Genomic DNA, 21,285 nt, shown 5'->3' with positions numbered 1-21,285 from the left:
TGTTGGAAATATTTTGTTTAAGTTCCTACTAAGCACACTCCTCAACGTACTATATAGATTTGGTCTTCGTGTTTTTAGATATTTGAATGCGTAAATGTTACACATTATATCTTTAAGTGGAAATCGGTTGCATTTGATGGACAATGACATCAAATTACAGCCAAATCAAATAAGCATATTTTACCGTGCACGCTATAGTATGATGATGCATTTGTTTCCAGAACGCACAATCTCCACACTCTTTTGTACTACACATCAGGGCAGACATTGTTTATTAGTAGATACTTGTGGGTCAAATTACTGCATGCCTTGAAAACAGATAGCAGTCTATTGACTTTCTTTCTGGATCGGTGTCATATTTCTGCAAAAATGTCACATTCCAACAAAAATGAGATATGGCAAAGAATGCAGACAAAGCATTCAACGCACACTCACGCCATGAAAAGGAAAACTGCGATAAGCAAAGCAGGGAGATTGAGAGTGTGAATGAATGAGAGAGAAAGCATAGGTCATAACAATAAGTCTTCTGAACCCTCCCCCCACAGCATCCAGTCCTCCAGTAGTCTACAGTGCTGACAATGGCTCCTCTTATTAATAACACAGACTCAGTCAAAACAATTATACAAACCCCAACAAACCACAGGAATGCCTCGAAAACAGCCCATTCTGTCACTACAGTACATCTTAAATCATCAACCTCTCTTGTTATACGATCACGCCGCGCTGTAAAAGACACAACCTTCAGCGTTTTGGAACGTAAGGTGGATGCATGAATCACTCACTGCATACATTGGTTATTTTGAATAGGATTATCTCACAAAAGGGGTCGAAAACAGATTAATTTGAAGTGAGTTCACACCACCAACATGATCACAGCCTGCACAGATTCTCCGACCAAGATCCCTCACCTTAAAATTGCTAGAATTGATCCATCCCGTCAGCTCATCTATGGTCTTATCCAGCCGAGGTTTGTCCTGCTCCACGTCCGGTGACCGGAGCCGGTCGTTCAGGTAGTCAATAAGGTCCTGGCCGACCTGCAACCTGCGGGTAACGTCTTTCTGAACGACCTGCTGGTAAAAATAGTCCATATTGTCATGATCCTCCATTGGGCACTCAGTGCCGAGGGGCCAGCCACTGAAGCCGACCAAACACAGGAGACAGTGGTCGGCGGGACGAGTAGAGAAGAACCGAAATTTATATAAATGTTAAATTAAAGTCCAGACAAGGGGCAGAGATTGTGTGCGGTCTGGCCTGCGTCTAAATAACGTTCGATCATCAACACACAGTCCGTTGTATAAATAGTTTAACACCCTTCAAAACAAAAGCTAAACTTTGTGAAACTCATAGCTCGCTAGCTCCCCTACTATACGATGTTATATTTTGGAGATTAACATAAAACTACTGGAAAGTTAAAAAACGGTACAACAGCGGTGGACCCCTGACAGGTTCACTCAACATATCCAAACCAAAACAAGCTAACACCTCCCGGGTCGCTTTCTGTTATGCTAACAAAAAATAGCGCCTAGCTAGTTAGCACGGCGCCCAAACAAGGACAGACTGCCTTCACATCAGCTAGCACAGCTAGCTAACGTAAGATCTCCACAGGCCTAACGCCTGGCTCCTATCTGCCCCGCTTTTCCATGACCACGGGCTGGAAAAGTCGGCGGAGGTTCAATTGTCCACTCCTTCAGCGGAAAACTTGCACCAAAGTCCAACAACAAAGACACAGCTCCAGTCCTACGGTGGCTAACTTGTGTTGGTTTGGCGAATTATCAACACTGCCAATGAACCCGTTAGAAGGCGCTCAGCTCTGCGTGACGCCGGGCACTGCGGTTCACCAGGAGACGCAGTCGATCACCGATCAGGCCGATGGGTCTTCGGGCACCGCACAGCTGGCCAATGTAATGCCTGGTGTAAAATGTAGAATGTTCAAGTGCACAAGGAACACCGCTGATATTCGAAGAGTTAATCATATCAGACGTTGTATCTTTGTGATTGATTGTGGCTGAGTGTTCTATATTTTCTGGAGGAGTAATCAATCATACAAGCCGCACTGTGTTTGTGGGTGTGTCAGGCGTTTACACGGCTCTTTGGTGACATCTAGCGGCGAAATGAATACAAATTTAGCCTCAGTTGACTATCAATCATGGGAGACAAAATTTGACACTGGGGAAACAAAGTACATTTAATATTAGTCACTTTTATTTATTTATTTATTTATTTGTTTATTTATTTATTCATTTATGTTGTTTTTTTATAATTTATTTACTTCCTTATTTCTTTTTTAAACATAAACCTGTTAAAACAACAGTCAGAGAGAGGGCATTAGTATCACAGCCAGTCAAGTCAGCTAATATACGTCCTTTGTGGCATTTCTCCTTTGTTTCAGTCTTATCAATAGTTCTGATAATCTCTCCAGTCCTTGAGCAGTTGTCAGCCTCCTCCTCTGGTGCAATATTGCCAGCTTCTTCACTTTTGCTGTATTTTCTCTGCAGTCATTGGTGGTGTTTCATGCCTCATGTAGATTCCCCAGATAGTGTTGAATGTTCCCGCTGATCTGAGGGAGTGTCTGTATGGAGAAAAATAAACTGCAGATTCTCTGGCTTTCCGCTCATATCATAATCCTGCTCTGTAGATCCATAGTTGAGTGTAAATGTGTTGGTTCGAATAATTTCCAGAACTGTGTCAAGTGCTACTTCTAAACAATTCCTCATGTGCTGTTTTGGGCATCAAGCAGGTCTAAATAATATATAATTATATTCTATACCTTCTGTAAAAGGCCAATTACTCAAAACTAAACTAAATTAATTTTAAAATACATAAATTCATGTGATTGTCAAAAGGTTGAGGTGTCTTGTGTTTACACCATCATCTCAACTTGCACCAATGTTAGCCCTGACTGAAATCCACACACACATGGCAGGCAATACCTTTGAGTGATGGAGTTCTACAGTTGTATCCATGTTACTAGACTTAATCTGTATAGTAGGGAAACTGGAAACCTACTGATGTAAACAAGTTTGTCTCTGGTGCTCACCTAATCCAGGGTGTAAACAAAAGCTCAAGTTGTCAAGCAGGAGCTAGTGCACCGAGCTACTGACAGGATTGGATCAGGGTCGATGAGCCAGCGAAACCACGCAGTACACAAGAGAGGCCACTTAACTCGGCTGCACACAGAGTGAACAGAATGCTTTTTTCTGGGTGTGAAATATAGGTATAGGTCCAGTTTCTTTTCCCCTTCTCTCTCTGGATAGACATACATCGACAATTACAATAAGCACTTGTCTGCAAAAAGAAAAATAAACACCATGTTGCTGGCCTTCCCATATTTTAAATGACTTTGCCATCATTATTTTTTTTCCCCCATTGCAAAACATTCTCTGTACAGACAGAATCATAAATCTCAAAGGAAGTTTCTCGGATGCACAAACACGTCACATGTCACAATATGTGCTCTGAGTTTCTCCCCGACTCCTCCAAACTAGAGAGCTGAGCCGGCTGTGCTGAAGCATCCCCGTTCAAACCCTACAGCCGTGTTCTCGTCTCCTTCCATGCTGCGCGCTTATTGGTCAAAGCAGAATGAATCACAGAATGGTCACACAGAGCTGTCACGTGATTGGTTGAGATGATGCTCCACGGAGAGCGAATTGTTGTCCGAGATGATGACAGCATCATCATTTTTTTTTTCAAGTCTGAACATGAGCCGGGGGGGGGGGGGGGGGGGGGGGGTCAGGGGTGTGAGAAGCTGAATTAAGAGACCAGTTTTTTTTGTCCTCACACGGAGAGAAAGAGGAAGAGAGAGTGTGTCCATCCATCCATGTTCCTTTCCCCCGATCCTCTTCATGCCAAAACCTGGGGCTGCTGCAAAGCTGACCGGTGAGCAAGAGGTGAGAGGAGGGGTGGGTTTTCAACTGATCAGGGATCAGCGTTCGTTGATCAGTGCATGTATTGATCAGTGATCAGGAGCAGCGAGTGGGTCCAGCCCCTCCTCTCCCCTTTGACGATATCAGTCTCCTCCTCCTCAAACCCCCGTTAGTCAGCAGATCATTCATATCAGAGCAGCAGGACCTGCAGACAGAGGTGGCCCCCCCTGGCCCTCCACTGTCAGAGGATGATGCAACAGCGGCACAGTCGCTGGCCACCTCCGTGTACAGAGGGCGGGGGTGTCACTGGGGCAAAGTAGGCGTGGACCTTGATCTCTGGAAGATGGGCCTGTGCAGGAAAGAAGTGTATTATATATATCAGAAATGTGCTTACTCACTTAGCTACAACAACAATGGTCTGTTTCTCCAATCTGCATTATGTGTCTGCATATCTAATCACTAAATATTAAATACATGAAACGGTTCATCAAAGAACTTCACCTTTAGATAACTTTAGATAAAGTTAAGCTGATTTAACTAGTTTTAAAGACCAATAATTAGGGGTGGGACTCTCTTACTATCTCACGATTCGATTCCGATTTTTGGGGCTACGATTCGATTCAAAATCAATTTTCGACTCAAAGCGATTTGATTCATAATGATTTCTGCTTCAATCTATAGGTGTGCAAAGGATGATCTACTCCAGTCTGCTCTGCAAGTCCTTTTCTACACTGTGTGTACATTTTTGGATATTGTGCATTCTTATCATATTTTTATTCTTATATCTACTTTATTACTTACTCTACATTGGAGTGTAATTTAATTGTACAATTTTTTTTTACCATATTGTATTTTATTTTATTCTATTTTTACTTTTATCTTCACGTTTTATTTCTTTTTAATTATTATGCCCGTGCACATTTCTGCACCTCTTGTCACCTTAACTGAGCTGTTGTAAATGTGTGTTAATATAAAGTCATTCAATTCAATTCAAAAAACAGAATGACAAATGGAGACATTAAAGGGTCTTTTTCAGATTTAAGTTTAAGTTTAAGTTAATCCATGCCTAGATGGAATTGTTGTAACTGTTGCATAAAAGCAATATCACATACTGCATAAGTAACACAAATAAAAGTGCCTATTTATAAAGATTTTTGGCACACCGCTACCAATTATGTAAACTTATTGGAATAATAGTCAGCAGAAGCGGATATTATTATTATTATTATTATTATTATTATTATTATTATTATTAATTTAAAAAAGTCAATATTTCCACTGACCCGGATGCGTTTGATGCCAGCCCTGGTGACTTGCTGACAGTCATAGAGCTCAATACGCTCCAGGCGATGGCAGCTCTTCAGGTGCTCCAGGGTCACGTCAGTGATGAGAGGGCAGTTGTCCAGCTCCACCACAGTGAGGCGCTCTTGGCCGCAGGTACTGTTGCTCAGAGCTCTGATGCCGTCATCTGTGATCAGCTCGCAGTGGGACAGAGACTGGGATGGAGACACACAGATAGAGGGATTAAAGCTCCATAAAGCAGGATGAAGGGATGAGGAAGAGCCTGGCACAAAGTCAGAACTGCAGGTGTGAATTTACCAGGGCTTGGAGACGAGGGCAGTGGATGGACAGCTGAACCAGGGTGTTATCTGTCACCTGATGAGAGAACAAGCTTGATTAAAGGACTATTCTCACATGTCTGCAGACAGCAAAGAGGCTCAGTTCGTACTCTCTTCTGCTAAATGTGTCAACTTATTGTCTAGCTCTGATTACCATGAAACAACAGCAGGAACTCTCTCCTGTGTAACTCCTTATCCACCTCCCATTCTGCTTTGTGTCAGAAGTGATTTAAACACTAAAGACACAGGACTGCTCTCTCTCCCTCTTGGCAGAAAACATACCCTGTCATGCACACAATCACATCTGTGTATCTACTGCTTAGACAAACAAGCATTATTCCACATTCAACACAAATAAAATGCCATGCATGCACATGAATTAGGGAAATCTCTTACCAAAATACATTCTTCCAAGTCCATTTTTTCAAGTTCATGACAATTCTGTGAAGGCAAATGGACTGTTTAAGCTTTTGTGTGGACAAACATTTAGATAGAGGTAAAATTGAAGTTTGGATTAAGGATACGAGGACAGAAAAAGGATGAAAACTATACTTACCCTGGCGAGAACAGTGAACCCAGCATCTGTGACATGGGAGCATCGTGCAGCTTCAAGAATCCTGAAAGCACACACACACACACACACACATAAGAGGCTTGTGGAAAAACTGCATTTGCAGACCTGATCCAAGAGGAAGGATAGTCAATTTTTAGTCAAACAGCCTGAGAGGCTTTTTATTCTGCAGGTATCCAAACATGGAGCATGTTTGTGTGTGTTTCATACTTTAGTTGGGGACAGTTGAGTCCCAGTGCAGTGAGGGAGGCATCCGTGATGTTACTACAGCCAGACACACAGAGAATCTGCAGCTTGTGGCATCCTCGACAAAGACTGACCAGGCCGTCGTCCGTTATCTGCTGCAGACAACAGAAGGAGACCCAAAAACAAATTAAGAAACCAAAAAAAGAAGAGGCATAATGTCCTACATTATTCATTATTGTCAGTCTGTTCCCCTCCCCACCATTCAATCAAATGTCCTTCTTACTGTGCATGACTGCATGTTGATAGTGGTGAGTTCTGGGCAGTGTTTCTGAAGGTGTTTCAATGCTCCATCGTCCAGCTGGAGGTCAAAATGAAACACACAATATTGTCAGTCAGGACAAAGACAGGACAGCCTGTATGAGCAACTGCTACAAATGATTATCAGTAATCTGTGGTTTGTGAATGAATTAGTCTTAAAACTTGAAATAAATAAGCAAACAGAGAAACATTTGATAATGTTCACCCTGTTTTCCAGTCATACAAATAAACAGTGATAGTCACACATGACCACTGAGTTTTTGGTCAGGAAACAACAAAGAAATGGTTCTGAAGAAAATGTCAACCAATATAAAACGAACAAATAGCACAAGGTTGTAAATATAGTGTGTTGGGAACAGGGGCACCTTTCTCTTCAGTGAGGCCTGCAGTAAATCAGTCGTGGGGCAGATGTGTGCTGCTATATGTTAGGATTTTCTTAAGTTCTCTCTTATATTCTTAATCAAATTCTTCAAATGAAGCACATCATGAGCTGTTATAGACCCTATTACCAGTAAGTCATTGATGCCCTTTGAAGGATGAAACAACAACACACAGAGGACCAAAAAGAGAATTTACAGAGAGTTTACATTAGGCACACATATATTGCTTAATTAGCATACTTGTAGTTTCTTTTTTTTATGCTTTCTTGGTGTTTAATAAAGCACAACACATTTGCATGCAGGTGTGTACAGTACCTGTGTGCAGCCTCTGAGGAACAATGCTCGTAAACCGGAGCAGCCTCTCGCTAGAGCCTCGATGCCATCGCGCGTGATCTGGTCACACCACGACAGGTTCAACATCTCCAGCATTCTGCAGTTGTCGCTGAACACACACACACAAATTGTGTGTTAGGAGGGTGAACGTTAATTTTAGTGCCGATAATGTCATGTCTGGGGTTTCCCCTGTAGTGTGTGAGTGATACAGTACCTCAGAGCCTTGAGAGAGTGGTTGCTGATGGACACACATGAGGTGAGATCCAGGTGTTTGAGTTTGGAGCAAAACTTGCTGAGGCTGAGGCAGGTGCTGTCTGTGATCTTGGTGCAGCCGTTCAAGTTCAACACTTCGATGTTCCTGCAGTTCTGAGCGAAGGTCCTGGGAAGCAAACAGTGGAGGAGGCAGGAGGAGGAGAAGGAGGAATTACTCAGGAGAGGCTTCATTGAATAAATAAGAAGTCAAACGCTGGGGGTTGCACAGGAACTAATTAACGGAGTCATTTACAGGCCCTCGAGGGTTGCTGTACGATTGCTACATGTTTCTTTTTCAATGTCATCATTTTACAAAATCCTCTACGGATCTGCATCATTTAGAATGTTGTTGACTTTAATTATTTGCTTATAGAGGTGATAAGGAAAGCCATGTAAAGCTACAGATCAAGACCAATAAATTATCACTGCTTTTCTTTTGTTTTTGTTTGTTTTTGTGAGCACGTACATAGTGACTGAAATTAAAGGGACTCAAAAGATTCCCGCAGGACTGGACAGGCACAGTCGGCTTAAACTTTCAACACAGTCACGCAGGGACAAACACAGAGAGTCAAAACCCACACATCAATGGCTTTTATCAAAAAGCCAGAACAAAACCACACAGTAATTAGTGGTCAGTGTGCGTGTACGCCAGGGAGACAGCGAGACTCTCACTTCATGGAGGCATCTCCCACACTCAGGCAGCCTCTGAGGCTCAGCTGCCTCAGGAAGCCTCCACAGCGCTTTGAAATGTTCTCCACCACCCGGCCCTGAGAGACACACGGACCAAAAAGAGAAAGAGAGAGTAATAACATGAGGTTAGGCCACAGGACAGGGGATCAGCTGTGACGTCACATTCGGCACCAAAGCCTACTGACCCAGCACTAAGCCTTGGGCTGGATAATGCTACTCAATGAGCACAAACGTTCACACACACCAGCACAGATAGGCAGACAGGCCATCGCACAAATACCTTCCATTCTCCCCCCACTTTGCTCTCCTCTCAAAAACTCACACCCCTCTCTCACCTCGATGTCTGTCTGGAAGTTGAACAAATCAATCTTCTGCCAGTTGCTGCCATCGAGAGCCAGAACATTCCACGCCTGAGAGAGCAACAGACAGGTTGTGGACAGACAAAGACAAGTGGGTCAGACAGAGAAGGGCGCAAGGTGGGTTATTTTCCTTTGTGATAAAAACCTGTGCAGTCAGTGGTTTTACACTTATTCTGTAAGGATGGGCTGCTTCCCTCACTGTAAAGTTTACGTCACAAGCTTTAAATTCTTTTTTTTATCACCTTGGGCTAACCAGAAAATAACCGGAAAAGCAAAGTGAGTGGGTGTATATCAAGAGGACGAGCTGGTCTTCCATGAAACCCAGGTCCTCTATTGTCCTTGGTAATAGAGGACCTGGTAAATGGGGTGAATGTGGCCTGTAGTTTACAGTGTTTGAGTGGCCTTTGAGAATAGAAAGGTGCACACGTCACCATTTTAATAACCATAACAGTGGCTGAAAGTATAGGAACAAAGACAACCTGTATGAAACTACCCTACAACATAACACTGGGTAAACAGTCACATGGGCATGATATTATTCTAAACTAGAGCCTTTATGAAAGAAGCAGCCACCACAGCTCTGTGTTCACAGTCCACATGCCAAGCACTTGATATTATTCACAGAAACCTCATTCATTAGTGGCTTTCAGCTGCAGTGCACTAAGGCAAAGCAGTGGTCGGCTTCCACGTGACCAGCAGATGGCACTGTTCAGTAGACATTTCAAGGATTCCAACACACATAAATCAGGCTTGGCTTGAGGTTGTTCGAGGATAAGGGATAGTTGAGGTCGATGGGCGAGGAGAGGAAAAAGCCTTACCTTGGACACTTGGGCACATCTACAGAGCGTGACCACGTCTAAATAGGAGAATATTCTAGAAAAAGACAAGAAAAAAGAAAGGTTTGTCTCATACCAATGACAGGTGATAAGAAATAGATCAGTTTGCAGTATTTTCCATTATGCGTTATAGATGATTAGATGTATAGAAAACACAATAATAATCCATTGTGTTTGGTTGAGAGCCCCACACACACACACACACACACACACACACACACACACACACACACACACACACACACACACACAGTGTTTGAGCTGTGGGCCCGGGCGTCCACAAAGGGCTACATGCAGCAGGCTACTGGGTCAGCTCAATCCATTAATGTGCCAATGAGTAATTTCTGGAACTCAGACAGGCAAGGGCACAGACAGCCTGGGACAGATAGATACAGGACAACAAACACATCATACCAAACATGTAAATCTCCTTTTTAACGCTCTGTTGCTGTCTTAAAATTATATTTTAATTCAAACAAATACTTGAGGGATTCAGAGAATTGTCATAGTGCCAGGGGCTTAAAAGTTCAGCTGGGGTTTCAATGTGTGTCCGTTTAAGCCCCAGGAAACAGGAGCGGCCCATTGTTTCCTTCATATAGACGCAGACAAAGACTGTGTGTTTTGATGTGCATTTGACCGGGGGGCATGTTGGGACATGCCTGTGTAATCTATACAAGAGTCTTGTGTCAGGGAGTACATGCATACAATTAACAAAACAGCACAAGGACAAACACACACAGTCCTTGATATTATTTTAGGCCACCAGTGAGGCTGACCAATCAGACGGGTGCCCATTGATCTGGGTTTTATAAACTGGTTAATGGCTGTGGCGCTGATTATCGATTGACTGTCTGCTTTAATCAAACCCGGTTTGACTTTCCATTATGTGTGAGAGAGAGGCCTTTTACCTTCCAGTGAAGAAGTCTGCGAAACATAGTCACAGAGAAGCAATCGATCAACAAATCAACCTGATCTGGTGTGTCCAGGTTTGAGTCCTGTTAAAGGTGCAGTGTGTAATATTGAGCAACAAGTGTTGGTGAAGTTGCAGCGGGATATGCCTCACCTAACCCTTCCCTTTTCAAGTGTGTTGGAGAACCAGATGTTTAGTTTGTCCAGTGTGGGCTATTGGGACGACATGGTGGTTCAAAATGGCGACCTAGCTCCTGGTATACACTACCGTTCAAAAGTTGGTTGTCACCTACACAATTTTGTTTGTGTTTTTTGATTTTTATTCCAAATAATAGAGATGGTTGCTGGAAATGGGCCTCTATACACCTATGTACATGTTCCATTAAAAACCATATGTTTGCAGCTAGAATAGTCGTTTACCACATTAACAATGTATAGAGTGTATTTCTGATTAATTTAATGTTAGTTAAAAAGTGCTTTTCCTTCAAAAATAAGGAAATGTCTATGTGACCCCAAACTTTTGAACGGTAGTGTAAATATAAAAGGCTCATTCTGCAGTAATGAAAAACAACAATTCATACAATCAAGTGATTGTTCCCCCTATAAAACAAACAACAACAAGTTTAATTATCTTCAACAATCTGCCAAATGAAAACTACGTTCTACGTTTTACATATATATATATATTTGAGATCAGATCTGAGTTTTTGGATGATTTATGAGCGCCGTCTGTTTTTCTAACTTTACCACATTCACGAGGAAGCCTCTGAACACGGCCGTTTTTCTGGTGTCGTACGTGACGGGACTTTAATGGATCATCGCTCCATTTGTTGACAAAATGTACACCTGGCCCTTCAAGCATGGTTAGATAAGAGCGAGTCAAGCCTCCACCATGAGTCTGGGACTGGTTGCTATGGCAACTCCAGTCAGACACGAATTTGGCTGGTGGTGGCGGTGAGGGTGCTGAGTCAGTGCTTTCAGGTAAGAGGACCCTGAACTACTCTGCACTCACTTTGAGGCTCGTCAAGTCAAACAAGGTCCGTCTCTATGTCACTGCAACACAGCTTATATTCATGCTGCAGCACAGGCCAATATAGCAACTGTTTACACACAATACAATGACACATTAAACATAAACAGCTAATAAACACTAATTGATGAAAGTATAAGGATACAGGATGTAGGAGTTCTTATGACTATGTCAATTATCTGAGTAATTACCTGGAAGACTGACAGAACACAAATCATGTTTAAAAATTATTGCAAAATATAGTTGGGATTGAGGTCATGTATTTTGAAAAAAAATGGAAAAGAGTTGTTTACCTAAATGTTATAAATGTGTCTAAGACAAAATGTTCCTCACTACGGTGCTGACAAGGCACAGCACAATTATTAAAATAAAAGTGGCTCCCGTCAACCCACTTTCCATGGTGGATAAACAAGATTTACCTCCATCACAATGAGTCCTCTTCACAGCTGTTGTGTAAGCGTCTCGACGCGACACATGTGACAGTAGGTCATGTGGTGGAGAAAGCAAAGTGCATGTGAGTGCATGGGTGTTTTTTTTTTTCTTGTGTTGCTGGCCACCGGTGAAAATACGCTGGTGTTAATGGGGCGAACTGGTTGTCTCTGTGGAGACACAGCTGGAGGAGCACAGCACTGCGGAAATCCCCAGCAGCTAAGACTGTCTATTTATAGCACGCCGACACAGACGTACAGTTTGCATAGGAGTGTTGAGCGCGCGCACACACACACACACACACACACACACACACAAACAAATCAGTGTCGAGGATGAACACGGGCGAGTGCACGTGTGATGTCAGATTTATGCTCAGCTGCTGTTTATATTGGTCTGTAGGTCACACAGTCAACACCCCATTTCAGACTGGTGACCAACACACACACGCACAAACACACAATCAATGAAAAATGAACATATACAGTACATACACACTCCTACACACTGTTCAAGGCTATTTCAGCTAATGAGTAACCCTGACCCTTGTCCCAGGGTATCTTGTGTGTGTGTCTGTATACAGTGTGTGCATGTGTGTGTGTGTGTGTATTAATCTTACCTAAGAAGAAGCTCTTTGGGGAGCTTCTTGTTAATGGGGGCTTCATCGCTGTTTGAGAACACCTGTCAAGACACAAGATAAACAACAACAATAAGTGTGAGAGGGTTAATGTGTGTGTGTGTGTGTGTGTGTGTGTGTGTGTGTGTGTGTGTGTGTGTGTGTGTGTGTGTGTGTGTGTGTGTGTGTGTGTGTGTGTGTGTGTGTGTGTGTGTGTGTGGACTCAATATTTCCTGATTGGGAGATTTTCTGACTTTTTCAGTCCTCATGGGGACCAAAAACCTGGTCCTTATGAGGCAGAGTCTGCTTTCTGAGGCTCTGGTTAATAATAGAGGTGAAATGTGAATTGGGGGTAGGTTAAGCGACAAAAACAAGACACAAACAGCAAATCCACCATTTAAGGACGACATCTAATAGATCTAAACCGGCATCTGTGAGAATTAGATTACTTCAGCAACAACAAAAAGGCCCTTATACACAACATTTGCAGTTATTAATTTTACGCTAAATACGCCAGGCAGGGCTACATTTGGTTTTCCACCTCCCAACTTCTTACAAGCTTATAATTCTGTGAGCCTGGTCAGCTTGTTGGCACGCTTATCTCAATTAGTCTACACGCTGGATGTCTGGCCATCTGCTGAATGGGGAAACACGGAAACACACACACAAACACACACACACACACTTGCAGGTGATTCAAGTCAGACCTGTTTGTGTAAGGCGCAGAAACAGAACATTCTAGATGAGGTGGGCTGTATTCAGCCATGAATTTAAATTACACCCACATTTTGCTGTGCCTCTGCTGCACACACTCACGCTGCCAGTGATACACTCGTATCCTCAAATACTCAGGAGATGCATCTAATGATGGGGGTGGGGGGGTGGGGGGTGGTACTCCCCGCTGTTTCAAACGCAAACATGAACAGTGCGATGTCGAAATCACAAAGGGGAGCACGGCACAAACGCACAGGAGGAGAAAAGGTTGATTTGCGAGAATGCCTCGACTGCAGCTCGTTCCATGACAGACACGAGCTCCTCGAAGGACACCGCGATAGAGAAAACGATGGGAGTGAGTGAGAGAGAGATTGGGAGGAAGTAGGGTAAGCAAAGAAAAGGCAGAGACAGAGGCCAACAAAGAAATGTGAAAGGAGAGAAGGCAAGTACAGTGGGGAAGAATGAAGGCCATTTAAAAGGAAGTGAGGTTAAAGATAAAGAAGTCAATCAAGTCAAGGTTCAGCAGAAGATTAACTCACTGGTTTGGTTTTAACATCTGTGTTCAGGTTACACCATAACAAAGCATCCTGAGACCAACTGATTAACTATATCCACTCCGGGTAACCTTGTCCATCAGTGCGACAAGACTGAGGTCATTACTTATTTCTGTTGCTTAAATAAACTGAAGTTCACCATTTATGTCCGTGTCCTCTTTTAGAATAGTCAGAATAGTGAACATTCATTCAACAGTCGCTCTGGCACCTGCTTTACAATGGCACGAATTTGAAAACCTCTGATGAGTCCCGCAGCACAAAAAAAAGAGATGTTCTAACAGTATTGTATTTAGTCAAATCAGGTTATAGAGTAGAGCTAATAATAAGTGGACAAAAACCGTCTCAGTCAAAATATTAAAAAGTCTGAATCCATATTCTTTTAGGATTTAGAGACATTTTTACTTCACTTCTCTGACTTTTACTGCACTCCCCTTTGGTTTCAGTGTTTTAGTACTGGAGGAGAATTTTATCTTGGTGTAGATCAGTGCTTCACAACCTTGTCCCTGTTCACACACACACCAAAAGAATGAAAGTGAATAATACCAAACAGCAGTTGTAGGATTTTGTTCCTATTCCCAGAGTGTTTATGGATGAAAACTGTTCTGTGATTCCATAAAAATCAAAAACCAAGGTAACTTTGGTACTTTTATATTTTTGCCCAGACATAATATATTGTTGTACAGATACTGACAACAGGAACACAATCAGCTATAGTCGCTAACTGACCTGATGAGACTTGGTCAGAGAAGTTCAGAGGTCACAGAGGTGTTGGGAATAACAAAAATGGGTTCTGACCAGTTGGTGTAGCCCAAGGAAGCTGCCTGGGTCCCCTGCTATTTTCCCCTGCCTTTATCAAGTGTAGTAACCCATCCTTCTACAGCAGGTTCTTCACTTTCAAACAGTACCTATCATTTGTTTACATATGTACTGTATGTTTCCATAGTATTACCTTGGCAATGCACCTTAAAAATAAAGGTGAAATACTGATGTTTGTAGGTCAAAAGAGCATGAGTGGTTTCCACTGTTAGCAGCAGCGTGCCAACAATGGACCTGACCACACCTTATTTTAAGATTTATTGTCAACTTCTTTATTTATGAGCACTCAGACTGGCACAAGTGCATTTTCTTTTTTCATTTTTTTAGTGCTGTTAATAATTATGCACCAAAAACTGCAGAAAGCTCAAATGGGCACAATTTGCTTTAAATAAAAGCACAAACGCAATCCCAGATATTTTAGTTAACCTGTTTTCACCTTGTTTTCCTTCTCTTCCCTTTTAAAAACAGCCATTCATCATTATGCTGCATTATTTGAGCTTTTTTTAATGTATCAAACATAGCCATAAAGTAATTATGACTATTATCACTCATATAAACCACGTCATCAACTGTTTATATTAACCAAAATTGTTGGATAATTTCTAAAGCCATGAGGTTGCTTGGGATTTAGGACTAAATATAGACTTAATTACCAGCCACAGCTGTAACACATCACTTACAGTACCTTTGACCTTTGCCTCAACAGACACCTGGTTACAATCTACACAGGCAGTGATCTCAAACCTCAGGGTTTTATGTCAGACAGCAGCAACCAATAACACAGGCAAGTGGTGCCGTTTAAGGCTAAAAATAAATAAAATTACTTTACTGACATCAGTGTAATGACATTTGGTGCTAACCAAGCGGGCCTCCATTCTCTGTGTAGGGCTGAATTAGAAATGCCCAGCAAAGACAGCAAAAGCTAACAGTCCAAAAGCAGCAAACTCCGGATGAATCCAGAAAATGTTGGTCAGACAATGTTACCTTGAGCAATCAAAATCTATGATGTATATTTTTCATGATTTTCTGTATTATTTTCATTAAAAAAAACTAGATAAATCATCAATCCTACCCATGACCCACTTCCTATAACGGTCGTTTGTGCATCAGTGCAAAGACAATCTCCACAAAGTCGATCATCACGTTTGCAAACAGCCACGATATCAATGTTGTGTAACACAAACTCCACGGAAGACGTTGCCAGATGGCATGAAGTCAGAAGTCGGTGTGTAATCTCAGCCACAGATATGGAGACATGACAGCAAGTAGTCAAAAAGCCCTCTCTGGTACGCATGCCTCATCAAAATTATCACCTCAGCATTCTGGTGCCCTCGATCTCGGTGCCAGTAGAGCAGCATTCCCAAGCAGGGAGTTCCTCTCTGCAGTCACACTCCTATTCCTAGACAGTGCCCAAAAGTCAAGATATAAATCTGGTTCTTGAGCTTACATGGCGCAAAGAAATTTGACGTGGTCGCACGGTGTGTTAAGGCGGGGGGGGTTTGTGCCAGATGTTCATGATAAAGCATCATCTTGGCTGTCAGGCTGTGAGGCAACGCTCCCGAGTTTGACTCCCTGTACTTTCCATTTTCTCCCATTTACATACCAGCTTGTTTCCCAGTGGTTTTCCATTTAAGAAGCTTACAGCTCTGTTGAGAAATCCGCAGATATGTCAACACACAAGTATACCGCCCGCTGTTCTCCCTGTTTTCACTCACACACACCACACACACTTACACACTTATGCATAAGCAGACAAATACCTGATGGAGACAGTCAAGTACCATCAAGTCAAAAAGAATCTCAGCAATGTGTGAACAATATTAGAGATAAACAATGTTCACGGGAGTCACAGCTAGTTAGACTGCAGTTGATTTAAGGCTTGTACACACAACGGCAACAACAACAAAACATCGGTACAGCAAATGTCAGCTATGGGAATTATTACAAGACACAAGGCTTAAATAAACTACTTTGAAATAATCTGCGCACAGGTGAGCAGGAGTGGAAGTGAATTTACTGAATGACTGCACCTGTACAGTTTTGGGGTTATTACTACTTCCTTTGTTGTAGATTTCTTTATACTTTAATGACATTTTGTAATGAAAGCATAGTAATACTAACTCATCTTCTACCTCTTTATCCTCCACATCAGGGTCATACTAGGGACACAGAGACAAACGGTTATACACTCTCACACACAGTCCAACTGACCTGAAATCTGCATATTTTCGGACTACAGGAGGAAACCGGAGAACCCGGAGAAAACTGCACCTACAGGGATTTCAGCCATGATCGTTACTGTTATTGTTTACACCTGTGCTTTTGCTATGATAACGAGAGCTTAAACAATTCATTGATGAATCGATTTGAAGCTTTTTTTGTTTCAGCATCTTACATGTGAATATCTTCTTTGCTCCACATAACAAATAAATAATTCAAACTAAATAATGTTGGTTTGTGGACAAAACAAGACATTTTATGGACCAAACTATTCATCGATTAATCGAGAAAAATGATCGACAGATTAATCGATTGCAAAAATAATCGTTAGTTAAAATGTCAATTATGCCTATAATTGTCACAAAAAAGAAAATTTGGCTTCTTGAACTTTCACCCAGAAGCAAATAACCATTTTTTTTAGTTCTGCGCAAAGGTTTCCTTGACGACTGACCGGAAAAAGACGCCCATGACGTCATGTTTACGTGCCGCGACACCGGAGTCCAGGCACCGTTTACCAGTTAGCGCCGTTAGCTCCATTAGCACCCCTACAGTCAAACTGGAGTGGTTTGTTTATTAAACGAAAAAAGAGCAGCGCTACAAATAACCAGCGTACCCGTGTGCTGCATATGTGTGCCTCTGTTTTTAAAGTTTAGCGTTACTTTAGAGACTCATTTTAACAATCCGGAGTCACGTAAACATGACGTCACGCGCATCTTCTTCCGGGTGGGAGTCATGGAAACACGTTGTGCATTAACCTTGACGCCGTTGACGCACTAATTGTTTTAAATATCTGACATTAATCACAATAATTATTGATAGACTAATTGATGGCCTACTTTATTTCATTAGCAAACGTTTTACTCTCCCACATTTAATGTATTTGACAGCAGCGGTTAATAGTTGAAGGCTTAAGTACCGTCACATAAAATATGACTCACTGTAACTGTACTGTATATGGAACAATGTATGATGTATATATATATAGATGCCTGCTTATTCAGCAATAACGTCCATAGTTTTGTACCAGCAAAGGGATTAATCTGCCTGCTTAGACAATCTTATTTTGATACTTTGCTGCCAAGTAAGTCTTTATTTGTCCACGTAAGTGTTATGGATGACTCCATAATAGCACTGTTCCATGTTTGATCCAGATATGTCAACCCACCGAGTATTGTATCATTTCACAACTCCCTTGTTGTCAACAACACATTTTGTGACGATGACTTTTCCACCGAGGAACAGGACTTTTTCACACTTTAACAGCTTGTGCTCAGTGAAGCATTTTAAATCAGATTAAGTGCTTTCTTCTTGTTATATTTAGTCATTGTTTTTCCCTGAATATCCAATCCAGGTTTGCTCATCCCTAGTAAATGTAGGTTACAGTTTGAACGTATGTGTTTGAAACTGACTTTGTTTAAAACATTGCTGAACAAAAATGCAGAATTATGAAAAGGTTGCAGTAGGAACTATAATCTGACCACAACACCTGTGTGCAAGGTGTCAGTGGCACCTGTCATTCACAGGTTTTTGGAGTGGTAGTAGGGCTGAACGATTTAGAAAAGGTAGGTAGCTCTGACTTTATCATTATTCTCATTTTCATGTGAAAAACATATTAAAACATCTGTGAGATCTCTTCAGTCTGCAGAATAAGATTTGATATCATAGATCAAGACAATCATTAATCTAAAATGTATATTTTGACACACATTTTGGCTTGAGTTCAGCCCTAAGTGGAACCTGTCAATCACAGGATTTTACAGGGGTACCTATCAAAGGCCAAGTGCATGGTGACTCATTAAATGCTGCAGGTATTGCAACAAAATGCCTCTGTATCTGCAGCCTTCCTCCTAAGAGACGACAGTGGCAGAGAGCCTCAGCCCTGACACACTGACAGTCCTCAGCCACAGCCCTGCTCTGCTCTGCTTCATACCACATTTTTTTTTCCTCCTGATATCCAGTCCAGTGATTCTAACCAGCAGTGGGGCCCGAGTATCCAACCTGCTCGTTCCTTTCAATGCCACTAACGTGTGTGAATGCAGAAACGGACATGCATTTGTTTACCACACAGAATACAGAAACATGGAAAGCTTGTGGGAGGAAACGTGATATAGCATGTTTACTACTCGGTGTAGCGTACGTGCATTCACCACAACCTGTCGTTCACAGCTATGCTGCAGTGTTACCTGTCAAGCTTAAGTGCATGGAGACTAATTAAATGCTGCTTGTATTTACAGAACTACTCTCCATCTCAATGGACAGTGGCAGCCTCGTACACTGGCAGTCCTCACAGCCACAGCCCTGCTCTGCTCTGCTCTGCTGTCCAAACACTTTTTCTGATAACAATCCAGTGATTTTGACCACAAGAATGGGACTTATGTCAAGTAGTGCATTGGCTCATCCCTTGCAAGTCTTTGAAACTGACATGTATGGATGTGTTTGTTTAAGTATAGGAAGGTTGTTTTTTTGGAGGGGGGGGGGGGGAACCTGACATTATTTACTAGTCAGTGTAGCATAGTACATATTTAGGTATGACAGGAGGTGGGTTTTTTTTTTGTCAGTGTCAAGCCCAAGTGCATTATTGCTGCTTGTATTTACAACATGACTCCTCTCCATCTGCAGCCTGTGTCACCTCAGGCGACAGTGGCAGCCTCGGCCCGCACACACACACACACACACACACACACACACACACACACACACACACACACACACACACACACACACACACACACACAGATACACTGACAGCCCTCAGCCACAGCCCCTGCTACTGCTACCCCCCCCTCACCTCACATCCGTGGTGTCGCAGGACAATGACAGGATTTGGGGGATTATGATCACTTGACCAACAAAACACCTCAGCTCCAGGCTCCGTGCACAATGACACACACACACGCACGCACGCACGCACGCACGCACACACACACACACACACACACACACACACACACACACACACACACACACACACACACACAAACAAACAGTTGAACCACTGGTGGTCCACAGTTACTGTCATACCTCGAACCGGCCCTTGGTGATACCGTTCATGTCTGCGGCGGCGGCGCAAACACCAAACACCAGAGCCGAATGACGAGAAGCTGTTGTTTTGTCGCCGTTTTATGTCTGGTCGGTCGGAGTGTAGGAGCTGGAGCTGGAGCTGGGTCCTCACACCCTCCTCCTCCTCCTCCTCCTCCTCCCTCTCCCTCCTTCCTCCTTCTCCCTCCAGCCGTCAGCGAGGCTCCTGTCTCCGGGTCAGTGAGGGCGGTGGTGTCGTCTCGGTGCGTGGCGGCCTGCGGTGTCGTTAGCGGCGGTTGTCTCGGAGACCAGCGGCACCGCAGCCAGTCTCATCGCACGGCTACCGAAATAACAATAATAACATGGACGGTCTGTCAAATGACTTCACTTCCGCCTCTCCCTTCATCGCAAGTCAGCTGGTCTCACAAGTTAACTGTTACCAAACACACACACAGGCGTGTGCGCGTGAGAATAAACGCTAAAAAACCTCTTCCATTCCCGCAAGTGACCTTTCAGCGTCAAACACACGACACGAGTGTTTCTCTCCCTCTGTCTTCTGTTTACTTGCGGGGAAAGGGGGAGGGGCCTATGTGACGTCATGTCTGCGGGAAAAAGGCACGCGTGGTCGATTTGTTTTGATTGTGAGGGGAGGGGGGGGGGGTCTTGCGGAGATTGTGGCGAACGGGCCGCGTGACGTGTCTCATTTGAACGAGCCGAGGTGACCCGAGGTCGCCGCGGGGACACGCGACAAGCCGCGAGGACGTGAGCCGACACAAGAGCCCGTGGCTCAGATTATAGAGAGAGAAGAAGGAGAAGCTCGCGACTGTGATGAACGAGCTGCAAAGATCGTCTCCGTAGAGGAGATGTCCAACTCTGACACAGTCAGGCTTCAACCTGCACACACACACACAAAATCAGTTGGACTGATTCCTCGTGTCATTCCTGTTATTTAAACCGCATAATAAAGAAGACAAGACAGTATAATCCTTTAAAATACTGTTACCTTTAAATATTCTGTAATCAGATTGTTGGTGCATTCAAATGACCAGAATACCAGAGTTTAAACTATAAAAAGGAACGTACTCACTCATGTCATACAACACTTTATTAGTAGAATATTAATGTTTAAAGGTGCATTATGTGATAAATCTAAAGCAACTGGCCATAAAATCCTCCTAATATGTCACAGAGACTCAGGAATAATGTTCATATAACAAACTGAACTCAACAACAACAGTACAGCTAAAATATTTGCATTAAGAAATTTTGCAGACCGCAAATCATGTTTAGGTTTTGAAATCATCTTTTGGCATGTGGCGCCACCTACCGCCGTCTACCAATCATTGCAGTCAGTAGAGTCTCAGCTGCCGAGCAACCACGGGTTGCCAGTTACGTCTGAGCTACAATGGCGGTGAAAACGAAACCTAAAAGACCTCGGTATTTTGAATTTGAGTGTAGTAACCGTTTTTGGCCACATTCTTACATATGGTACCTTTAATGTATACATACTGCCTGGTTTGTGTATATTAAGTTTTATTTATATTCTACTCTGACTTAATGGTCTGTATCGTT

General features: G+C 42.8%; 2 protein-coding genes across 3 annotated transcripts in view; both read right to left on the bottom strand.

The window, feature by feature from the left end:
* clasp2 (cytoplasmic linker associated protein 2) overlaps nt 1–1,809 on the bottom strand; it is a 48,764-nt gene extending 46,955 nt beyond the window's left edge. Inside the window, exon 1 of the mRNA XM_083899761.1 lies at nt 909–1,809. Coding sequence (XP_083755887.1) covers nt 909–1,106 — 198 coding nt within the window. The 5' untranslated portion in view covers nt 1,107–1,809. The remainder of the gene's footprint in view (nt 1–908) is intronic.
* Nucleotides 1,810–2,191: 382 nt separating this feature from the next.
* On the bottom strand, nt 2,192–20,208 carry fbxl2 (F-box and leucine-rich repeat protein 2). 2 transcript variants are annotated; one of them, XM_083899911.1, is made up of 14 exons: nt 19,717–20,208; nt 12,395–12,456; nt 9,390–9,444; nt 8,548–8,622; nt 8,195–8,289; nt 7,485–7,649; nt 7,253–7,379; nt 6,523–6,597; nt 6,264–6,394; nt 6,039–6,099; nt 5,879–5,923; nt 5,463–5,519; nt 5,147–5,359; nt 2,192–4,212 (listed from the first exon to the last, which is right to left on the bottom strand). In XM_083899911.1, exons 1-14 carry the CDS (start codon nt 19,744–19,746, stop codon nt 4,105–4,107), a joined length of 1,299 nt encoding a protein of 432 aa, XP_083756037.1. In that variant the 5' UTR covers nt 19,747–20,208; the 3' UTR covers nt 2,192–4,104. The 2 variants fall into 2 exon arrangements, with proteins under 2 accessions (XP_083756037.1, XP_083756038.1); XM_083899912.1 differs by having other exon boundaries at nt 6,264–6,391.
* Between the last annotated feature and the right edge of the window lie 1,077 nt (nt 20,209–21,285).

The sequence above is a fragment of the Microchirus variegatus genome, assembly GCF_963457635.1.
Source record: "Microchirus variegatus genome assembly, chromosome: 13".
Classification (NCBI taxonomy): domain Eukaryota; kingdom Metazoa; phylum Chordata; class Actinopteri; order Pleuronectiformes; family Soleidae; genus Microchirus; species Microchirus variegatus.
The sequence above is the reverse complement of the archived record's forward strand: the minus strand, read 5'-3'. Positions and strand labels throughout refer to the sequence as shown.

Coding starts and splice junctions, on each gene's coding strand:
- fbxl2 (XM_083899911.1), bottom strand. CDS start 19,746: ATGAACGGTATCACCAAGGGCCGGTTCGAG. Junction 12,457..19,716: donor TCACCAAGGGCCGGTTCGAG/GTATGACAGTAA, acceptor GTGTCTTGACAG/GTGTTCTCAAACAGCGATGA. Junction 8,623..9,389: donor GATGTGCCCAAGTGTCCAAG/GTAAGGCTTTTT, acceptor TTGCTCTCTCAG/GCGTGGAATGTTCTGGCTCT.